This window comes from Fukomys damarensis, unplaced genomic scaffold (assembly GCF_012274545.1).
Source record: "Fukomys damarensis isolate Sample0158 unplaced genomic scaffold, DMR_v1.0_HiC HiC_scaffold_36, whole genome shotgun sequence".
Taxonomy (NCBI): Eukaryota; Metazoa; Chordata; class Mammalia; order Rodentia; family Bathyergidae; genus Fukomys; species Fukomys damarensis.
In genome coordinates this window covers 2,407,783-2,427,819 of record NW_022900948.1, presented here as the reverse complement: position 1 = coordinate 2,427,819, position 20,037 = coordinate 2,407,783, and the positions used below count along the sequence as shown (strand labels likewise).

The window sequence follows — 20,037 nt, the reverse complement described above, 5'->3', positions numbered from 1 at the left end:
ATGAGTGGTGAAGTCTGGTTCAGACAGTTTCCTGTGTCCAAGGCTCTCATCAGTGAGATTTACTTCCCTATGGAGTATTCTCAGTTCAAGAGAAAAATGCCTAAAAGTTGAGAAGGGTTTAATGCACAAAGACTCTGTGTGATTTTAGGCTTTATGGCAGGGATTAAGTGTAGGCACACTTTTGGGCACCTCTTGATTCTTACCATTCAAACCCAAAACTCAATGAAGGAGATCATAGAAAACATTTCTCTCTACAAAGTTTTATCTCTTAACAAATATTTGAAAATTTTTTTTATAAGAAAAGGAGTTATATTTTTCATGGTGTCAAGAATAAACAAAAGACAAAATATTTATTTTTTTATAATTTCTCTGTCCTAAAGATTTTTATTAATGGTTTTAAAATTTTGAGGCAGATGTTAAGCAAGTGAACACATGGGATGAAATTTATGGGATATGGATAAGGCACTAACAGGAAACATGATATTAACTTTGGTCACATGTTGAACATAAAGTTGGCTGTGGGTTCCTTAGAAGATCAATTGTATAATAATTTTTCATGTTCTTTGGAAAATAAAGGCTAGTACCATATCTTTTTAAGTGGATAAAGTACTCTATTGTTATGGAACAAGCAACTTTGGTATCTTAAGGAAGAAAAATGCCATAATCACAATTGCCAGTTATATAAATTTAGCAACATAAGCGATAATATTGATGATTGCTTTTAATTTTATTTCAAGAGAATTTGCAATTCTTCAAGGAAGCATTTTTATGATGGTTGCTTTAAAAATCTTCATCAAGATCTGATTAATCTTGATATTGGTAGGTGTGGAACTATCTTTTGTCATGTAAGTTATAATTTTCCTGGGTCTCGGTATGCTGATTTTCTGTTGTATCCTGTATATTATACATATATACATATTTTTTTTCCTCATTGAATTTATTGGTACTTTTTAGGTATACAGTACAGTTACATTATATATTGTGAGACTCTGGGTGCTATCTTCTTTTTGTAGTAGGTAGTCCCTATCTTGGCATTTAGCTTGAGGGCCATATAGGTGATTTGTGTGTCTTTCCAATGGGCTCCTCCAATTCCAGAAGACGGTTGCTGCCTCTGACTGCCTCATTGCAGGAAATCCATCCTGTGCTGTCTAGCACTACTGCTATACTCCTAGGAGCAGGAGTATAAAATCAGGTCAGGACTTCTGCAGGGTTGAGCAGATGAGCTCTCTTCAGGGAACAATACACGAAGGAAGGGAGGTCCTGAGTTCCAGTGAACTCAGCTTCATAATTCCTTTGGCCAATGAATGGGCATGGAAGTGTAGCCCCTCACTCAGCTCCACTGGCACAGGGGTGAGGAAAGTGAAGTGTTGACCAGATACAACCCACAGTGTTTTGCTTCATTGCTACCTACTAGAAGTAGGCTCTGCTTTCCTTGGACTTTGCTAATACCTTGTGCTTTGCAGAACTTGTGCTTTACTGATTGCTTCTATGGGAGGAAGAGATATGTGTGGTGGTCTGGCGTGGAAGATCAGCTCTCTACTGATCTCAACTAAGGCCATAGATTAAGAGGAAGACATGTTTGCATCAGAATTTGGCTGGAGTAAAGTAGTATTGCCAAAAAATGTTTTTGTTAATAAGTCACCCATGACTGTTAATCTACATCCTTCCTCAAGTTTTGACATTCCTAGGACATCTTCTTGCTTCTCAGAATCTTAGTTTTTTTGTGCTGTTATATTCATGATCTCCTAGTTGTAAGAGTGAGGGCCTCTCCCTTTTATAAGAGGAAGAAAATTGGGGTACTCTAATTTTAATTAGTACTAGAAACACATGTGATTACTTTTAAGAGAGGCTGTACATTTATTTTGGCTAGAATATTTCCGCATACCTTGCCATAGGAACACTGCCTGCACACACATACACACACACACGTGTGTGTGTGTGTGTGTGTGTATGTATGCACATGCTCAAAGACAAATGTGAGTAACTGAAAGTTTTCTCCTAATATCCATTTATCATATTTTTGCCCCTTTTCCTCCATTTTATGTGTGTATGTATATTTTGAATTGTCCTCATACTATACAAGTTTACTTTGCACATCTAAATGATCTTCTCTTCCTGTTCCCTACTCCCTACTTGAAAATTTCACCCATAGTTCCTTGCTTGAGGGTAGATACAAAGATCAATAGTATTTATTCAGACCATCAAGTGATTCTAAACATCTACTCAATATTTGGTACCAATCTGTCCATCTCCTTTGAAATTGTATTTTGGCTTTAATGGTTTTGGATGGAGTGTTTCTTGAGTCAAACTTTGTTATGCTGGGCTGGGGATTTACCTCAGTGGTTCTGCCACCTGCCTTGCAAACGCAAGGTATGGAGTTAGATCCCTGGTACCAAAAAAATTTTTTTTGTTGTGGTTTATGTCTAGATACCCCCCCCACCAAGGCCTATGTGGTCATAGGGCTTATTCAGCGGTGCTGAACTGGGATTAAGGACATGTGATTACTAAATCAGTCTACTGGTTGGTTTGGCCCTGCCCTAATCCTTATAGTCTGGATAAAATAAAAGGGGCAGAAAGATGCTGCTAAGGTCCCTTGTTGCTATTCTACCTTCAGTAGGGTGTGAACTATTGCCCTTTGCCATACCACCCTGCTTTGGAGCCAGCCGATTATGACAAAACCTCAACAAACTGAGAATTAAATAAACCTTTCCCAGCTTTAAATTTGGGTGTCAGGTATTTTGTCCCAGCAATGAGAAAAGTAACTAAGTTGGAATTCTTATTATTTACCTTTATACCTATAGCAGTTAGGCACTTTAAAGTTTTTCATATTATACTTGTTGAGTAAAATATTCATATAAGCACATCTTTCCCCTTGCCTCTGATTGGGATCCTGATTAGCAGCTTGTTAATATATTTGAGAGTGAAAGATATGGGTTATCTTATGATAAATCATCCACTGAATTACTTTGAGTACTACAGTGCTTCAGTTATATATTGATGTGTAATAAACCACCTCAAAACTTAGTGGTTTAAAACAATATTTTTGCAATTTGACTAAAGGTCCATAGAGAGCTGATTTCTCTTCCATTTCCTATCAGCTGGAGCGTATTGATTGGGGCTAAGGGGTCCATTTCCAAGATGGGTCACTCACATAATTGACAAGTTGGTGCTAGAAATTGGCTGAAACCGGCAGGCAGATGTCTTGATTATTCTCCAATGGCTCTCCACATGGTTTCTTGGGCTTCCTTATAACATGGTGGCTAGATTTCAAGACGTGGAAGCTCTCAGACCTTAATTCCCAGCTTGGAAGATTCAGAATATTTCTCTGTGTGCTTTCTGTTGATCAAATCAGTCTCAGATCTAGCACAAGTTCAAAGGCAGGGAATGTGAGTGCCTCTTAATCAGCAGAACCACTTGTACATTTGGGGAGGTCAAAATTATTTAGTACCATTCTAAAGTATCAGACACCACAGTACTTTTTAGTTGCTTCCTTCAATTTCTTTATCTCTAAAATATGTAGTGGGAACAGGGAAAGGATAATTATACATCATATAATTGCTATGAAAATTATAAGAGATAATGTATGTAATAAGTTTAGAATGTGTTAGGGTTTATACCTAGATGTTCTTCCAAAGTTTCAGGTGTTCATAGATGGAGGTTGGGGAGATGATTAGATCATGGTGTCATGATAATCATCAGTACAGTCCACTGATGAATTTATAGCTAAATACAATGTTGGGAGGTAGAGCTTGGTCAAAGGAGGTGGTTTACTATATCTCCCTCCTGTCTGCTTCTTTCTCCAGTTCCCTGTTGCCCTGCCATCAGCCTCTTCTCCTCTACCATGTGCTTCTGCCCTGCTGCCTTACCCTGGAGCCAACTATGGAATGAAATTTCTACAAACTATGAGCCAAAATAAACCTCTCCTCTTTTAATTTGCAGGTGCCAGGTAATTGTGTCTCAGCAAGAAGAAAATAACTATGACAGACTCCTGGCATATACTAAGTAGTCAATACATTCAGTTAATTTTTATCTATATGGTTTTAAGAATTACTGCAAAAAACTAAATCAGAGAAGAGCATATTTTTTGTTGGCAAAGCTCATTTAGACAACTTTATTGGATATTATTCCTTTTGACAGTTTTAATTAATGTATTTTCTTTGATTTGCTTGTTAAAAACTGGTAAAGACTTTTGTTTTGTTTTTGTTTCTAGGGTTAGCCACGAAATGAAAAAAAAAAAAAACCTACAGTTTTATTGTGTATGACTTAGCATTGCTGTAGGAATTCCTTTTCTTTTCATGTTCTCTTGTATGTTAGAGGGTTACTTTTTCCTTTTCTTCTTGATATCACTATCTAGTCCCTCTGCATTGAACCTGGAAAACACAGTCCTCTAAAGAGATATAGTGGATGATATTGGAATGAAGTGCCTTTGGAAGCTGCTCTTGGTTCTGTCTTCAGAAGCACTCATGTGCAGTGTCAGCCCTGAAGGAAAATTTAGGTCATTAGAGGTTATCAGCCAGATAAATCCAAGAAATAGCCAGTAGGACCAGGTAAATTCCATGTCAGATAATCTCTACATTTCTTGTTTCCACATCAGAGGTAAGGATCAGCGCTACACAGTATTCCATTAAAATTGTGCAAATTCATTATTTTTAGCAGTGAAAATGTAGCCAGTTCAAACTTTCATTAAATAATGTATGGTATCTTTGTAACTACCTTGATTTTCTATAAAAAAATAGCTATAAAATTCATGCCATGTTTTTCTCATAGCACATCTAGTTTCTATTCTTTTCTTTTGATTCTGGGTCCATATCTGTAATTTCTCCAAGTGATTACAACCACAAGTTGTTCCTTCTACAACTGACATTTTCTTCTACAATTATTCATCTCTTTAGTTCTTTTAACAGCTACATTTATAAAGATCATTTACCATGCAATAATAAACTGTGTCATTTAGTCCTTCCAGAATTTTCTAATCTTGATTACAGTGCAACACATGGCCTGATTAATTGCTCATCATTCTGTATGCACCAGTTAAGGTTATTTCTTCCCTTTTTGGCTTTACTACACACAGAGGATTTTCATTTTCTACACTCTTATTAGTTCCCAACTTCTCTCACTTCCTTTTTGCATTCCCTGATAGCACAAATAGTATGCTGAATCCTTATAAACGTCTACCATTTATTCTTGTTTCACTTTAGCTCAGTGTATCTCCAGTTTTCTTGTACCACGGAAGCACTTAGAGGGCTAATTAAAACACAGATTTCAGAGCACCAATTCCAGGGCTTCAGATACAAGAAGCCTGGGTGTGGCCGGAGAATTTACATTCTAACGTGTTCCCAACTTGCTGCTGCTCCAGTCCAGACTGTGAGAACCAAAAGCATCAGCAGATTGCTATAGTGATTAAAAGCCCGAGGTTCACTTGATATGGTTCAGATCACAGATCTTCCCCTTACCTTTCCAGCCATGTGACCTAGGGAAAGTTACTTAAACTTTCTAAACTGCATTTTCACATTTGTAAAATGGGAAGTTCAATCTTCCCGGCTTATAAGAATTACAGGAGTTGCTCTGTAAAGTACTCAGGACAGTGGCAATATATAAATGCTCAATAAATATTAGCTGTTGGTATTTTCCATAAGATGTGAAGAGTTAATATTCAAGCTCAGTTACCAAAATGAAGAAGTTTACCTCCTTTAGAAAATTGGTCACTTTGTCTGGAACTTAACTTTTTGATGGTGTTGAGATAAAAATGCTTTTTTCTCCCTTTTTTTCTTTTTAAGATTGGCCATGTGGACAGAAAGATCCTTTGGAAAATTCACGAGATTTGGAATGAGGAAAATGCCTTGGTTCCAGTCTCAACTCTGCTATTACTAGCTTTGTGACTCATAGCAATTTTCTTCATCTCTCTGATCCAAGTTTCCTGTAAATATCTTCTTAAGTGGGATATAAATGGTGAGGGCTGTTATATGGATCAAATGAGCTAAACTATTTGCAAGGTTTATTTTTTCATTTTAATGTTCTATAAAAGTATAATTGTTATTGTTATTTTTATTGAGAATAAGTAGAGCAATTTTTATTATACTTATTCATTGCCATTATGAAGAGTCATGAATCTATGGATTGACAATTATGCAATAAACATCCTATTAGAATTATTCTGAGGTGGTAATGACTAACTAGAAATTGCTAGATACTTGCTTAGATGTTTGGACATACTATTTTGTATTAGTAATCTAGGTAGATCTCTTTCTTATTAATGAAAATAATAGTTCATCTTTTATATTCTTTAGCTTGAAGGTATCACATTTAAATGATCATACCTTGCAATAATACTGAGAGAGAGAGAGAGAGAGAGAGAGAGGGAGAGAGAGAGAGAGAGAGAGGAAAAACCCCCTAGATTATATCTAATAACATTTGTACCACTCTTAAGAAAGCTTTGTTCTCATGGTATGTGTTGTTCAGTTTTGGCAGTCGATTTTAGGCAAAAATTATAGCCTTATTTTCAGTTCATACTGCAGGATTCTTTCAGAAGAGCAAAAGAAGTTCTATTTTATTTGATCAAATTTTAAAAATATTACATTAAGTCTTGTGTTTGGCACCCTAGGATATGTCAAAATGAAGTACACATTTAGTCCTTTAGATCGGTTTTCCTCTAGCAGAGGTTAGAACAACATACAAAAATCACTACAAGTGTCACAAAGGAGGTTGAGTCAGAGGGCTGAGAGTGTCTAAAGGAGGTAGAGATTGTATCTGGCTAGGGGATCAGTGCTGTCTCATTTTCAGGCCATGTGTTGATCCATATTAAACCACTGAATCCAAGTATCACAGGGATCCTGGAAAGGACTTGGCAAGTTGAATGTATTGACCTTCACAAAGGATTATATTTAAACCATCGTAGACAGATGAGAATCTATCTGCCATTGAGGGGAAGAAATCCTTTCCTTGAAGAGATTCAATATCTTCTCTAACTCGTTTCAGTATTTAACAGCCTTTGCTTGCTTCTGAGAAACTTACTTTACCTCACACACGTTCCTCCACTTGCTGAACGAACACATAACTTGCCTCTTTATTTGAGGCAATCAGCACTGTAACTTTGGGCATCCCGAGATCATTGCTTCATTAGTTAATCTGCCAATTAAATGAAGAGTTTTTGGAGTCAGGATATAATACTAATTAAGAACATAAAGAGTTGAGTCTTGGTTCCTTCTCTCCTCATTGTATCACTTTGGACAAAGTTACTTAAAACCTCTGAGTCTCAATTTCTCATGGATATAATAACATCTGCCTCTTAGGGCTGTGGTGAAATCAAATAAAAATGATGCATATTTTAGGATGAACTATATATAATTACCAGTATCTGACCTTTTGGTCCAATAAACACAGGAGGTTTATGTATTTAAGCTACTAAAGGTCCCGAATTTACCGAAGATTCAAAGTTAATAGTCGCTATTATCAACAAAAGAAAAGAACTATTATTGTTATCATAGTCATATCATGGTGTGTAATATCATCTCAGTGCTGGAGGATATTCTTGCAGACGAACCATTGTAAAGTGATGAAAAGATTACTTTATCGAGCTCTGCATATGCTGCACTCCACATAAATCAGCGAAGGAAAGAGTATCTGGGCTGGGGACCTGTTGAGGTCAGGGAAGGCTCCAGAAAGGTGGCAGCATTTGCATTGTGCCTTGTACAGTGAGTTGATTTCTGAGTAGATAATGAACCAAGGAAGGAATATCAAGCCAAGCAAGGAGCTTGTGACTAGAGTGAGTGTAAAAGTGGGAGGGAATGTGGGAGATTTGTGACCCTGCAGAGATTCTGTGACTAAAAGATGTAACGACTGTGGGAATCAAAGGAGCGGGATGAAAAGAAAAACAGATTTTTATTGGGGAATTGCCGTGATTGGTTTTTTCAAGTTTAAAGGTTGCTCTGGAGGCTTTGTTGAGAATGACTGACTTGGAATAAGTATAGAAGCAGAGATGCATGGGAGGAGGCTGTTGCAGCAGAGCATCCGAGGAACAGTGTTGGCTGACCCTAGAGCAGCAGCTATGTTCTGGGAGCAGACAAAAACGATCTCTTTCCAAGGTACGTATCACAGGTCCTAGTAGTGGGTGGGCTGCTGCGGGAGAATTAAATGTTAGTTAACTCCCGGGTGTTTGGCTCCAGTCCTGAGTCACAGAAAATAAGAGGAGCAGAAGGGGAGAATGGAGATATAAAAAGTGGTGGGAGATGGCTGAGAAGAGAATGAGTATACTTTTGAGAATGTTACATTCAATCTGTGTGAGAAATTTCTACATTCTTTGACTTTCTTACCTCTGCTCTGACTGCAGAAGAAGATGCTTTGCACTTGTGAGCATCCTTGGGGTTCATGAGACCCTTATCCAGGCATTCTGAGAGGCCAAATTCATTTGATTTCCTAATTTCACTCATGTCCTACCTCCCCAAGGGTACTGGTCAGGTATCTGTACTGAGGTAATTGTTAGTGAGTTAAAAATAGGAGCCAATGTTACTAGAGAGAGTGCTCACTGTGTTTTTGGCACTATTCCAAATGCCCTCTGTCAGAACCTTATTTACTTTTAGTAACAATTTGTATGAGACATGTAGTGCTGTTGACACCATTTTATAACCAAGGTAATTGATGCTCAGAGAGGTTAGCTAACATGTCCAAGGTCATCAAATTATCAAGTGGTAGAACCAGGATGCAAACTGAGGTCAAAAGCTTCATGGACTGTGCTTCTAAGCATTATGTTGGGAAATGTAATTTGGCCTAATCTAGAGACCATTGCCTATTGGAATACTTTATAGTTGTGTTTTATTCTTCTTAAGTGCAATTTTGTTTGGTACACGTTATGATTTGCACCTGGAATGTCCCCCAAAGGCTTATGTATTGAAGGCTTGGTCTTCAATGCAACAGTGTTCAGAAGTGGGGCTTTTAAAGGATGACTGGATCCTGAGAGTGCTAAATTTATCAGAGGATCAATCCATTAATGGATTCATGATTTGATAGCATTATTGGGAACTGATAAAAACTTAGGCATTGGGTTCTACTTGAAGGGATGATCTTGGGAACTATATCTTGTCTCCAGCTTCTTTCTCCCTGGTTCTCTCTTTCTGTGCTTGCTGGCTCCATGAAATGAGTAGCTCTTTTCCACCATGCCCTTTGGTTACGACTTTTCTGCCTTTCCATAGGCCTAAAAGCAATTGAACCAGCCAATAATGGACTGGACCTCTGAAGCCATGAGCCAAAATAAACCTTTCTTCCTTTATGTTTTTTTTTTTTTTTTATCATGGGTGTTTCGTCACAGAGCTGACTACCAAAGTATATATTCTTTTGGAAAGTACTCTGAGGTTTGCAAGTACAAAATGGTGATCTGTGGATTGAATATTTTTCTGTCTAATCCACATGCTCCAATGGGGACAATTTCTAAATTTTTGTTTCAGATAATCTTACTGAGTTTGGTTTTGATTTCTACTTTGGGACCTCTCCTTAGAAGAGTCAGAGGTGAGTTATAAAACATTTTCTAGGTAAAGTTAAATTCACTGATTATTTTAAATTTTAGCAGAAATGGAGATTTTTTTTCAAATTTTATTTATTGTGTTAAGTCACCTACATGAGGTGCTGGTATCTGGTACATAATTTTCTTATAATCCTTCCATGCAGTTTTCCTGGGACTCTTCAGTGAGACGATTCTTACATCTTGGGTGGACCCCTACAAGGCTGTACTCGATCCCAGCGTAAGTAGATCCTCTGCTTTGGTGGCAGTCCAGTGAGATTGATGGAATAACTAAGAAAACTTCTCTTTTCATGACCCCCCCTTTATAGTTAACTAGTTATAGTTATAGAGGCCTCTCTTTATTTAATTTCACTCATGGAGAAGAACCACAGAGTGTTGGCATTAAGAACCCTATAAAAGACAAAGCAGTTGATTATTCTTACCAGGAAAGTAGGTGCTCATATTGGTGCAGTAAAAACTACTGCATGCACAGAAATAGCTCATTGGAAGAGCTGTGCTCTCAAGGGTAGATATCTTCAAACTATCTTTGACCCCTCAGAGCAGAGACGCAACCAAGTACCATGCCAAGGACTGGGGAAACATGTTGACCTACAGGCAGAAAGATCTCATGTGAAATTATAAGTGGCCTTTAATTCTTTACAGGAACGCCTTACAAGGATTCACTTTCCCTCTTAATGATGGGACCACTGTCATCGGGAAAACATAGTTCTTTCCCTAGGTTGGGTATTATCTGAAAATTTGAATGAATATAGTCATTTTACCTGCTTGTTCTACTCTCTACCCTCTGACCTGGAGAATTCCTATATAGCCTTCCATATGTAAATTATATCAAACATATTAGCAAGCATTTATGTAGTAGATGATATGCTGCTGGTAGTGTAGAGGGTAGAGGCTAAGGAAGTAAGAATATCTGCTTCAGATATAGGCAATAAGGGGCTACATCATCCATAGAGAATTAAAAACAATAATAAAACTCAAAAGGAAGTTTGCTTTTTCTGACCACCACACGGTGGTAGTTCTAAATAATGCCAGTGAAGAAAATGCTCCTCCTGACTGGGGCAGCCTTCTTCCCTGGAGCTGTGTTTTGCCTCGATAGCATGGTACATTCCCACCATCTTCCTAAGCATTTACATATATTCACATAATTTGTCCCAATTTACAGCTAAGGGACCTAAGGCACAGAGTAGGTGTGCTGAGTCACACAGCTTATTCATCATCTTGCCTTGTGGGTAAGTCGTGTGCTCGGAGACCCAGTCCTGGCAGCATTGTACCAGCTCACCTATCTCAGCACTGAACATCTAGTACACATATAAATATACCTTCATGAAGACACCCCTGACCCACTTACCCAGTGCAAAATGGCTTCTTACATGTGTTCTACAATATTCTGTACATATTTCTATTGCAGGACTTGCTGGGCTTCACACCAGTAAACTAAGACCCCTGGTTGGTCAGTAGTGCCAAATGAAGGAATGCATCCTTTGGTGAAAAAAAAATCTATATATACTGGAGGGATTGTATATATTATGACAGGTTGGTGAAATCCTCTGGATATTCGTCTGGAAATCAAGGACAGTCAATAGTTTTGAATCTATTACTAGATATCAACAAGATACAGAATCAAACATTCCCAGTGTTTTGCTTCTCAGTCTGTAAAACAGGAAAAAGAACTATAGAGAAAATTTTTTTTTCAGCTTTAATTGAGTATATTGGTACATTTTAGGGATACAGCATATTTACATTCATTGTTGGGATCTTCTCTGAACTGAATTCAATGGATTTATTTTTTTTTCTTTTTATTGAGATTATTGGTACAATGTAGGTATACAATACAGTTACATTCATCATTGGGATTCTGTACCTTTACATAATAGGTCTTGATTCTCAATTTTTCCCCTTGTTCCTGCCCTCCCTTCACCCCCTCCTCCCCTCCCCATTTACAAACACTTTATTTCCATTTTTTCAGTTTCTCATATTTTCTTCCTCTCCCTTATTACCTTTCCCCCACCCTTCCCAGTTTCCCTACACCTTTAGCTCTTTACTTCCTGTTTCACATTATTAATTATCTCATTAGGATCCTGTGTACTATTACAGTTTTTCATACCAGAGAAACTATTCAGTATTTCAATTAAAGAAATCTCTGTATGAACATTAAAAATAGGGAATCCTAAAATAAAACTAAAAAAGGAAAGTAAAGGAGAAAAGGCAATGATGTAACATTAAAATAATCCATAATTGTGAAGATGAAAATGGTCCCTTAACATATTTAAATTGCTTCTTGCTCTTGTAGTCTTATTCTCCTTTTCATTATTTAGAGAATACTTTATTAGTTTCTGTAATCAAACCCACGTAGATATGACCTTAGATATTTAGTACAATGTGTTACCCCTGTACACATGGAATAAAAATAAATAAATAAAAATTTAAAAATTAACATTTCTAGACCAATATGGCTGTCCATTTCTGTACAATGCCAACTCAACACAGTAAATTGGGATAACTTTTTCCAAAGTTGACAGCACTGTTAAAGTTTCCCAAAATTCAATTTATAAATATATGTATATTTATATTTCTATAAAAAGACTAATAATAGCAGTATGTTATGCATCGATAGCAGCAACAGCTTTTCCAGGTTCTGTAGTCATCTGAACAAAATTATGTACATTCAGCACATTCCATTAAACAAAACAAAACAAAAAAAACAAAGAAAAGAATAATATACAGAAACAGCAAGGTTCTGTTGCTGTTTTGGTACCTGGCACCATTTTTTTTATTAGCATCTTAATCATCATGTGGAAAGAGAACATTCTAGAGTAATATCATTAAATATAGCTCTGATAAAGCACAGTCCCTACTATGTATCATAAAGCAGGTACAAGATATTTTACATTCTCAGAGGTATAATACAGTACCATCCTACATTAATAATACTAGAATCAGTTTTGGTGTGAAATTTGCTTTGTCTGCAAATAAGATTGCTACCCCTATTTTTTCCTGGGCTCCTGTCACATGGAGAATTGTTTTCTATCCCTTCACTTTCAATGGATTTGTTTGTTTTCCTTTTTATTGCTAACAAAAGTATTTGTAGAAAAAACCTTTTGGTTTAAGTATTACATAATAAAGATGCACACAAGTTATAAGTATGTAGTTTGATAAATTATTACAAGATGAACTTATGCATATGATACTACTTGGATCAAGAAATAAAATGTTACCAGCTCCTTGGTAACCTCCCTCCTACCCAAATATGAAGTTTTGACTTCTAACATCATTGAACTAACTTTCCAAAAAATGGAAAAATTTCGCACATGTTATTTTTAATGAGCCTTCTTTTATTCAACATTATGCTTGTTAGAGTCATCCATAATACAGTGATATAGTATGATGTAACTGCATTATGGTTTATTCATTTTCATTGCTGTATTATATTTCACTGAATAAGTAGAGTACAATTTGTTCATGTATTCTACTACCTGTAAATATTTTGGATAAATTTAAAGAATTCCATACCTATTGAATTTTAAACTGCCACAGAGGTCGAAGACATATCTATTCAAATTATTCTAAGAACACTTATTTTTTCATTCCTTTTTGGGAATGAGTCCTTCTTATTCTAGCTGACACCTTTTAACATATCACGATTGCCTTCTAATAACCATCAATGAATGGCCAGGGAAGGATTTTTGCATGGTCCAGGTCAGTCAGAGTTTCTGTCCTATTCCTAAGACCAAGAGAAATCACAACCATATCCTTCTTCCAAAAATTTTTGGCCTTGGATCACAGAGAGAAAGCGATCATAAGGGATGTTTGGCAACTGTCTGGAGACGTGTTCCCCATTATAAGTCATTTTGCAGTAAAAGAAAAAGAATTCATCCATGGTTAGAGACAGCATGGGGAGATGGATCCTCATTGATTTACCTGGATTCATTCATTTCTAAAGCCCTACCACACCTCCCCTTTGCTGTAATTAGTTATTGGATCCATATAGTTTCTCCTTGGGTTAAGGTAGTTCAGGTTAATATCCTTATATGACCAAAAGAAATCTCAGTAGTGCAGTTGTGTTCCTCAGACCAAAATATGTGAAATCAATATAGGCAGAGGGGCTCTGACTCTGCCGGATTTCTAACTGGAATGTTGTCTAAGATCCAGATATAACTTTTAAGAAAGGGGACAGTAACTTTCGTCAGTATAAACTAAGAAAGGTTATTTGAATCTGGAGAAAGATTTCATCAGTAGCCCAGCCCTCTAAAATCTTGCCAGTGCTGTTCTTAGGGTTACCGCTCCTCTCATTCTTTGTAAACAATGTCCTCTTGAGCCTTGCTGATAGGATGTTGCTAGTGAGAGAGTTAAACCCCATATATATGGCTTGAAACGCATGTGCCTAGCACATAGAGGCAAGTTAAGGTATTTATGTCGTGATTGCTACCCAATTCAGCACTACCATTTAGCTTCAAGTTCTTTCCTTAGTCATGGATGACTACTTAACACTTACCTATCAATAGCTACCCCAAAATATCTTAATTCCTCTGAAATCTACTTCTTAGTGATAAAGGACTCCCCAGTCTATTTTTAATTAGCAGTATAAGAGGTTCCTTTCTCTAATCTAAGACTTTTCCACCTTCATGTTTACTGCTCCTTCCAGGTCAAAGGAATCTGTGTCCTCATTGTTCTCTGAATCTGGAGCCCATCTGAGATACTGTTCCTATATTTATTCCCCCATTCTGCTATCTTTAAACTGTCCCTCTGCATAGACTTCCAAACTATGCTTTTCTCTTTCACCTTTAGCAAGATCTGGATGTTCCTTTTTAGCTACCATCTTATTTCTTTTCCTTCATTTACATATTTCTTGGATAAGAAGCCCAAGAGTACATTGATTCCCTTGAAAATCTTTCCACTCATTTCCAAGCTAAGTCATTCTACCTTTTTGCTTGATCTGTATCTCAAACTCTGGATTTTCTTCTTGCCCCCTAACTCTGCATTGTGGATATCTCTGAAAGTCCTGGGTTTTTTTTTTTTTTGTTTTTTTTTTAAATTGTATTGAGTTTATTGGTACTTTTTAAGTTTACAGTACAGTTACAATCATCATTGGGATCTGGTACCCTTTTATATGACAGATCTTGGTTCTCATTTTCTCCCCATACCCCTGTCCTCTCTTCACCCTCTCCACCCTGCTCTATTTCAGACTTTGTTTCCATTTTTTTCCTTTTCTTCTCCCTTATTTCCTTTCCTCTACCCTTCCCTTTTAGGGCTCTTTCCTTTTATGTAAACCTTTAAGGGCTCTTTCCTTTTCTATAAACATTATGCCTGATGGCAGGACAATGTCTGTAGAAATAATGCTCAGATGTACACCTTTAACCTTGATCTTTTATTCCAGTTTGAAATATTCCCAATTCCCCATTTTCCTCTCCTCCAATGATCTCTTGCCAAACTGAGCTCATCCTTTCCTGTGCATCCACACTGGTCTCAGCTACTAAGCTCCTGTCCTTTATTAATCAGGCCAATATTTCCCCCATTAGATAGACTTGAAAACTCCATCATCACTGATGTTTTATATCTTTCATCACATATCGATCACTGTGAGGTACAACGGTTTTTCTTTGAAAAGACTCTGGCATCCATGCTCTTTTTCTTTTTCCTATGCCAATCCATTATTTATAGTAGCTATGCCATTGCAGAGCTTGTAGGAAAATGTGGTGTCTTCCTTTCCTCATGTTTTCCCTCCTTAGTGTATCTGTATCTTCTCTCTCCTAAAGATATTTATAGTTGTATCTATTTTCAGAACCAAGATAACTGATCAACATGAATTCCAACAATGAACAAGTCTTCCTGTGCCTCTGCCAGATTTGTTCATGTCCCACAGGCTCTTTATAACTTCTCACTTGACAGATTCCCCCCCAAAGGGTGGGATATTCTAAAATCAGAATTTTAGAAAATCAAAATTCTGTAAGTACATTGAACAACCATCATTCTCAGCTAGGAAAATAGAGATGGTTCCCAAACCATGAGTTTTGGTACTCAGAGAAGTTGACTACTTATTTTTCTAATTTAAAAGGAGTTTGGAGGCAAGGTTTTCTAGTTTATTTAAACACTGCATTAACTCAGAGCTTTGCATATAGTAAGAATTTAAAAAATTGAATAATAGGTAGTGAGAGGGCTATATAATCAATTCAATAATATAATTTATAAAAACTTCATAATTTTAAACTTTAAAGCATTCCAGCAGTAAAGCTGTGAGGTAGATGGGACATGTTATTTTTGTTATTTTCTCCTGAGAAATATGAGGTACAGAGATTTTGATTGCCTAAAGTAACACAGCTATTTGTCCATATGGTAGGCCCAGAAATCTACCTGTTTTCTGGAAACCAGCATCTGTATACTGAGTAATGCTTTCTTGTGAAGGTCAGTACATCTAGTATTGGGAAAAAAATGGTATTTACAATCAAAATCTTCAAATGTGAATTTTCTCCCTTAGGCTATTCCACTTAGCTATCCATGAAATTCTGTCATTCCTTTATTTATGACAGGAAAACAACTTACCTAAATTTAGATATTTTAGTTGCTATTATCTTACAGTGTTACCTCTTTTGTGGAAATTGTAGATCTGAAAGGGATATTAGAGGTTGTCTAAAACGACTTATTTCTATATACCCCCTTAATCAGAGAGAGAGAGAGCGCTGGAAAGTGCTTTCCTGTGTAAAGTGAACCATTTGTCAGAAGGACTTAAGGAGAGGACTGGAATGAAATGAATTGTACTCTCCTAGAAAAATCTGTATTTTCTTGCTTGGAATTTTATTTATGCCTGCCTTTTGTTTCCTTTATGACTTTTGTCCCACATTGCACATTTCCTCACTGATAGTATCACCTGGGAGTTTCCTCAATTCATATTTTCTTTAGAAAGATTAGTCCTTGCCTCCCAGGCAGTCCAAACTAGTTCTTTTTTTTTTTTTTCCTAAAGCGTCTTCAAAATTCTTGGTACGTGGATGTCATTTTCTATTCCTTGGATGGGCCAACTTTATTTCCACCCTAACACTTTGCACTATTTCTTCTACCACAAATAGTCTACCACTCAAATTTCGCAGGTTTAGAATTCTGAATCATTTAAATCTCAACTTCCTCAATAATTCCCCTAAAAGGACTTCCCTGATTGTTACTCTTGAAATGGAATCCAATCCTGTGCTATCAGTTATTCTCAATCATAGTGTTTTGTGCTATTGCTTTTATAGTATATATCACTGTCCACAATTCTATTGTCTATTTTCTTGTTTGCTTTTTTCTGGTACTTTTTTCTTTTGCTCTCTGTGCCTTGACTAGAACGTAAGCTCCACGAGTAAGATCAGGGACTTATTCCCCACAGTAGCACTTAGAACATAGCAAGAGGGCATGAAGTATACATGCTCATAAAATAATAGTATTTTTTTCTATCATTTCAAGGGATTTTGTGGGGAGGTAAATATGTGTAGTCTGGTATATTGGTTCAATTTCTTTCCCCTTTAACGTAAGATGAGGCGTTTGAACAGTGACTTGGTCATGGGGCTACATGAGTTCTTGCAAGTGGATTAATCTATTGATGATTTCATAGCTGAATGTGCTCTTGGAAGGTGGGACCTGGTTGGAAGAGACGACTCATAATTTGGAAGGTTGTATTCTTTTCTCTGTCTCCCCCTTTTTTCTCAGATTCCCGGCCACCATAGAATGAACAGCTCTTGTCCATCATGCCCTTTCACTGTGCCATTTCTGCTTTGGAGAAAGCCAACCACGTGTAGTCATGAGCCAACCCTCTCAGCCCCTCTCCCTTTAAGTTTAGGTGTCTGGTTTTTGTCCCAGGGATGCAAAAGTGACTAATACAAAATTGTTGCTCCAAATTATTGGCATGCAGCAAATGAACTTACTTGGAAGTTTTTTTCAGCATCTAAAGGATTATGCTTTATAAAAAGATATTTGAAACTCAGAAAAGTAAAAGATGAGTATTTCTGGAGGAAAAGCAAATTCCCATTTCCATTTCCCCTTTTGAAAAATGTCTCTGCTTCTCAGTCATTGTGTTTTAAATGTTGTGGCAGTAAAGTTACTGTAGAAAGGATATCATGACAATGTAAGTGTAAGAACAGTGTAAGAACAAGTATCTGTCCTGCAAATACCTATGTCAAAATATGCTTTACTGAGATGGGCTTTGACTATTGACTTGCTAGCTTCTGTAATACTGGCTGGCACAGTGACATTCTTACATTTTGCTAAGCCTTTATGAATACACCAGATCTCTATCCTTTTCCTTGGAGACTAAGGCAGTTTTGTGTAGGGGATTCTCATAGCACTTAATCTTCAGGAAACCCTGATCTGGTGGATATTAGGACCAATTTTCATGATAATGGAATAGACTCAGGTTACACAAATTGACCAACATCTAGTCTAAATAGTGACAGAACTGAGATTTGAACCTTGGTCGATCAGACACCAAACCTGTATTTGCTGTTCATCTTTGCCAGTAGCCCTATTCAGCAGCATCCCTAGTTGAGGAGATAAGAATTTCACTCTTTGTAATCTACTATCTATTAGCTTAAATTGTATAATTTCACATACTGAACCAAAGCCTGCTTCTTATATTTCTATATAAAATTGCCTTGTGGGTGTTATGCAGAAATGCCCATCAGATTTTCCTCTGAAAATCACTGGTGAATACTTGAATAAAACTCTGAAATATGGTAATAAGGGACAGATTCATAAAGAGATGGGACCTGAAGAAGAATCATAGTATCTGCATTGGTCATAATGATAGAAGCAGACATTATAGGTAAAATGTGATAATAACAGATGATTTACTGAATGCTTATTATGTCTCCAGTATTGTACTTGTCACTTTTTATGCATTACCTCAAGTAATGCTCATGACAGTTGTGCAGTATGTGGACCATGTTCTCACTTAATAGATACAAAGACAGACTCAAGAGAGGTGAAGTAATCTGGTTCACACAGGTATTAAATCACAGAGATTTGAAACCAGACTTATGTTACTGCAGAAGTTTTCTGCACTAGTCTAGGGGTATCTTGGCTACATACATTATTACAAATACAATATAACCTGTATACTGTAGATTTAGTAGAGCACAAGTTTCAAAAAGTCTTTAGTATGTATCAGTTCTTATCTTAAACATGCTCTGCTGAATTACTCTATTTTTGTTTTCTATTAACATTTAAAGAAGATCTCACGGCTTTTTGAGACTTTTTAGTTATAATAAAGTCAAGACAGTACAATCTAAAATTCCAATGTCATTTCATTTTCTCTCTTCATCTCTGACCCAACAACCTTAGCCAAGATGACATGTAGTGAATGAGAGCATGGCCTTCTCATTTACTGTTTTTCTCTTACCTCCTTTTCATAGCTCTTGAGCCAGGGAGGAGAGGAATGGTTAGAGTCAAGTGACTCTTAACTAATGCTGTCAAAATCCTCTGACTGTTGCTACTTCTCCAGGTAACTCCAGTTGGCTACTGACACATTGTCTTAGACTGGCTTTCATTATCGGGGCATTTATTATTGAGCATTTAAAGAATTAAATGAGAATTGGGAAGTCATCTTAATATTTGGGTGCTATCAAAGATGGGACTGGCCAAGCTGAAAGAGAGTGAGCTAATTTAGTCTAGGCATCATCTAAAGGGCATGATGGGAACTTTTATGCAGCAACCAATATAGAAATAAGTTAAATTTTGCTTAATGGAACTGATATGTTCCAGCTGTTGATTCTAAAATCAACACCAATATAGAAATACAGTTAAATTTTGCTTAATGGAACTGATATGTTCCAGCTGTTGATTCTAAAAGGAACCCAGATTTCCTTGTTAATGCATTAATAACATTAAGGATGTATCCCCACAATGAATGAGAAAATTCTCAATAGACACAATTTAGAATTTTGGTTAAGATGTACTTAAAACGGGGGTCAGCTACATATACCTGGTGAGGTTTATTGAGTTAAATTTTGCTTAATGGAACTGATATGTTCCAGCTGTTGATTCTAAAAGGAACCCAGATTTCCTTGTTAATGCATTAATAACATTAAGGATGTATCCCCACAATGAATGAGAAAATTCTCAATAGACACAATTTAGAATTTTGGTTAAGATGTACTTAAAACGGGGGTCAGCTACATATACCTGGTGAGGTTTATTGTCCCGCTTAGTGGTTCACTTTTTGGCTGTGATTTTTTTTTTTTTTTTGCCTCTTTGGTCTCTTCTCAACTATCAGACACACTTCTGGTCTCTTTGGGATGGAATATAATGCAATATGTATTCCTGGAGAAATGACCGCAGAATTCCTAAGACATTGGGAGTTTCCTGGCTTGCTAAGATTTCACATTTGCATTCAGGTTTTACACATTTCCTCCACTCGCATTTCTCACCTTTGGAACATTTATAAAAATAAGACAACTTACTCAGAGCATCCACGAGGCATAACTATGATCTGTATCTCTTTACTTTTATTTGAACAAAAAAATCCTCCAAAATCATAGAGATATAGTGTGTTATATCATCAACTG

The 20,037-nt window shown here is 36.7% G+C and overlaps 1 protein-coding gene across 1 annotated transcript in view; it reads left to right on the top strand.

The window, feature by feature from the left end:
• The first annotated feature begins 7,253 nt into the window (after window positions 1-7,253).
• Window positions 7,254-20,037, top strand: part of LOC117284343 — an 86,120-nt gene continuing 73,336 nt past the window's right edge. Inside the window, exons 1-3 of the mRNA XM_033759175.1 lie at window positions 7,254-8,081; window positions 9,438-9,498; window positions 9,658-9,731. Of these exons, the coding sequence (XP_033615066.1) occupies window positions 7,980-8,081; window positions 9,438-9,498; window positions 9,658-9,731 (237 nt within the window). The 5' untranslated portion in view covers window positions 7,254-7,979. The remainder of the gene's footprint in view (window positions 8,082-9,437; window positions 9,499-9,657; window positions 9,732-20,037) is intronic.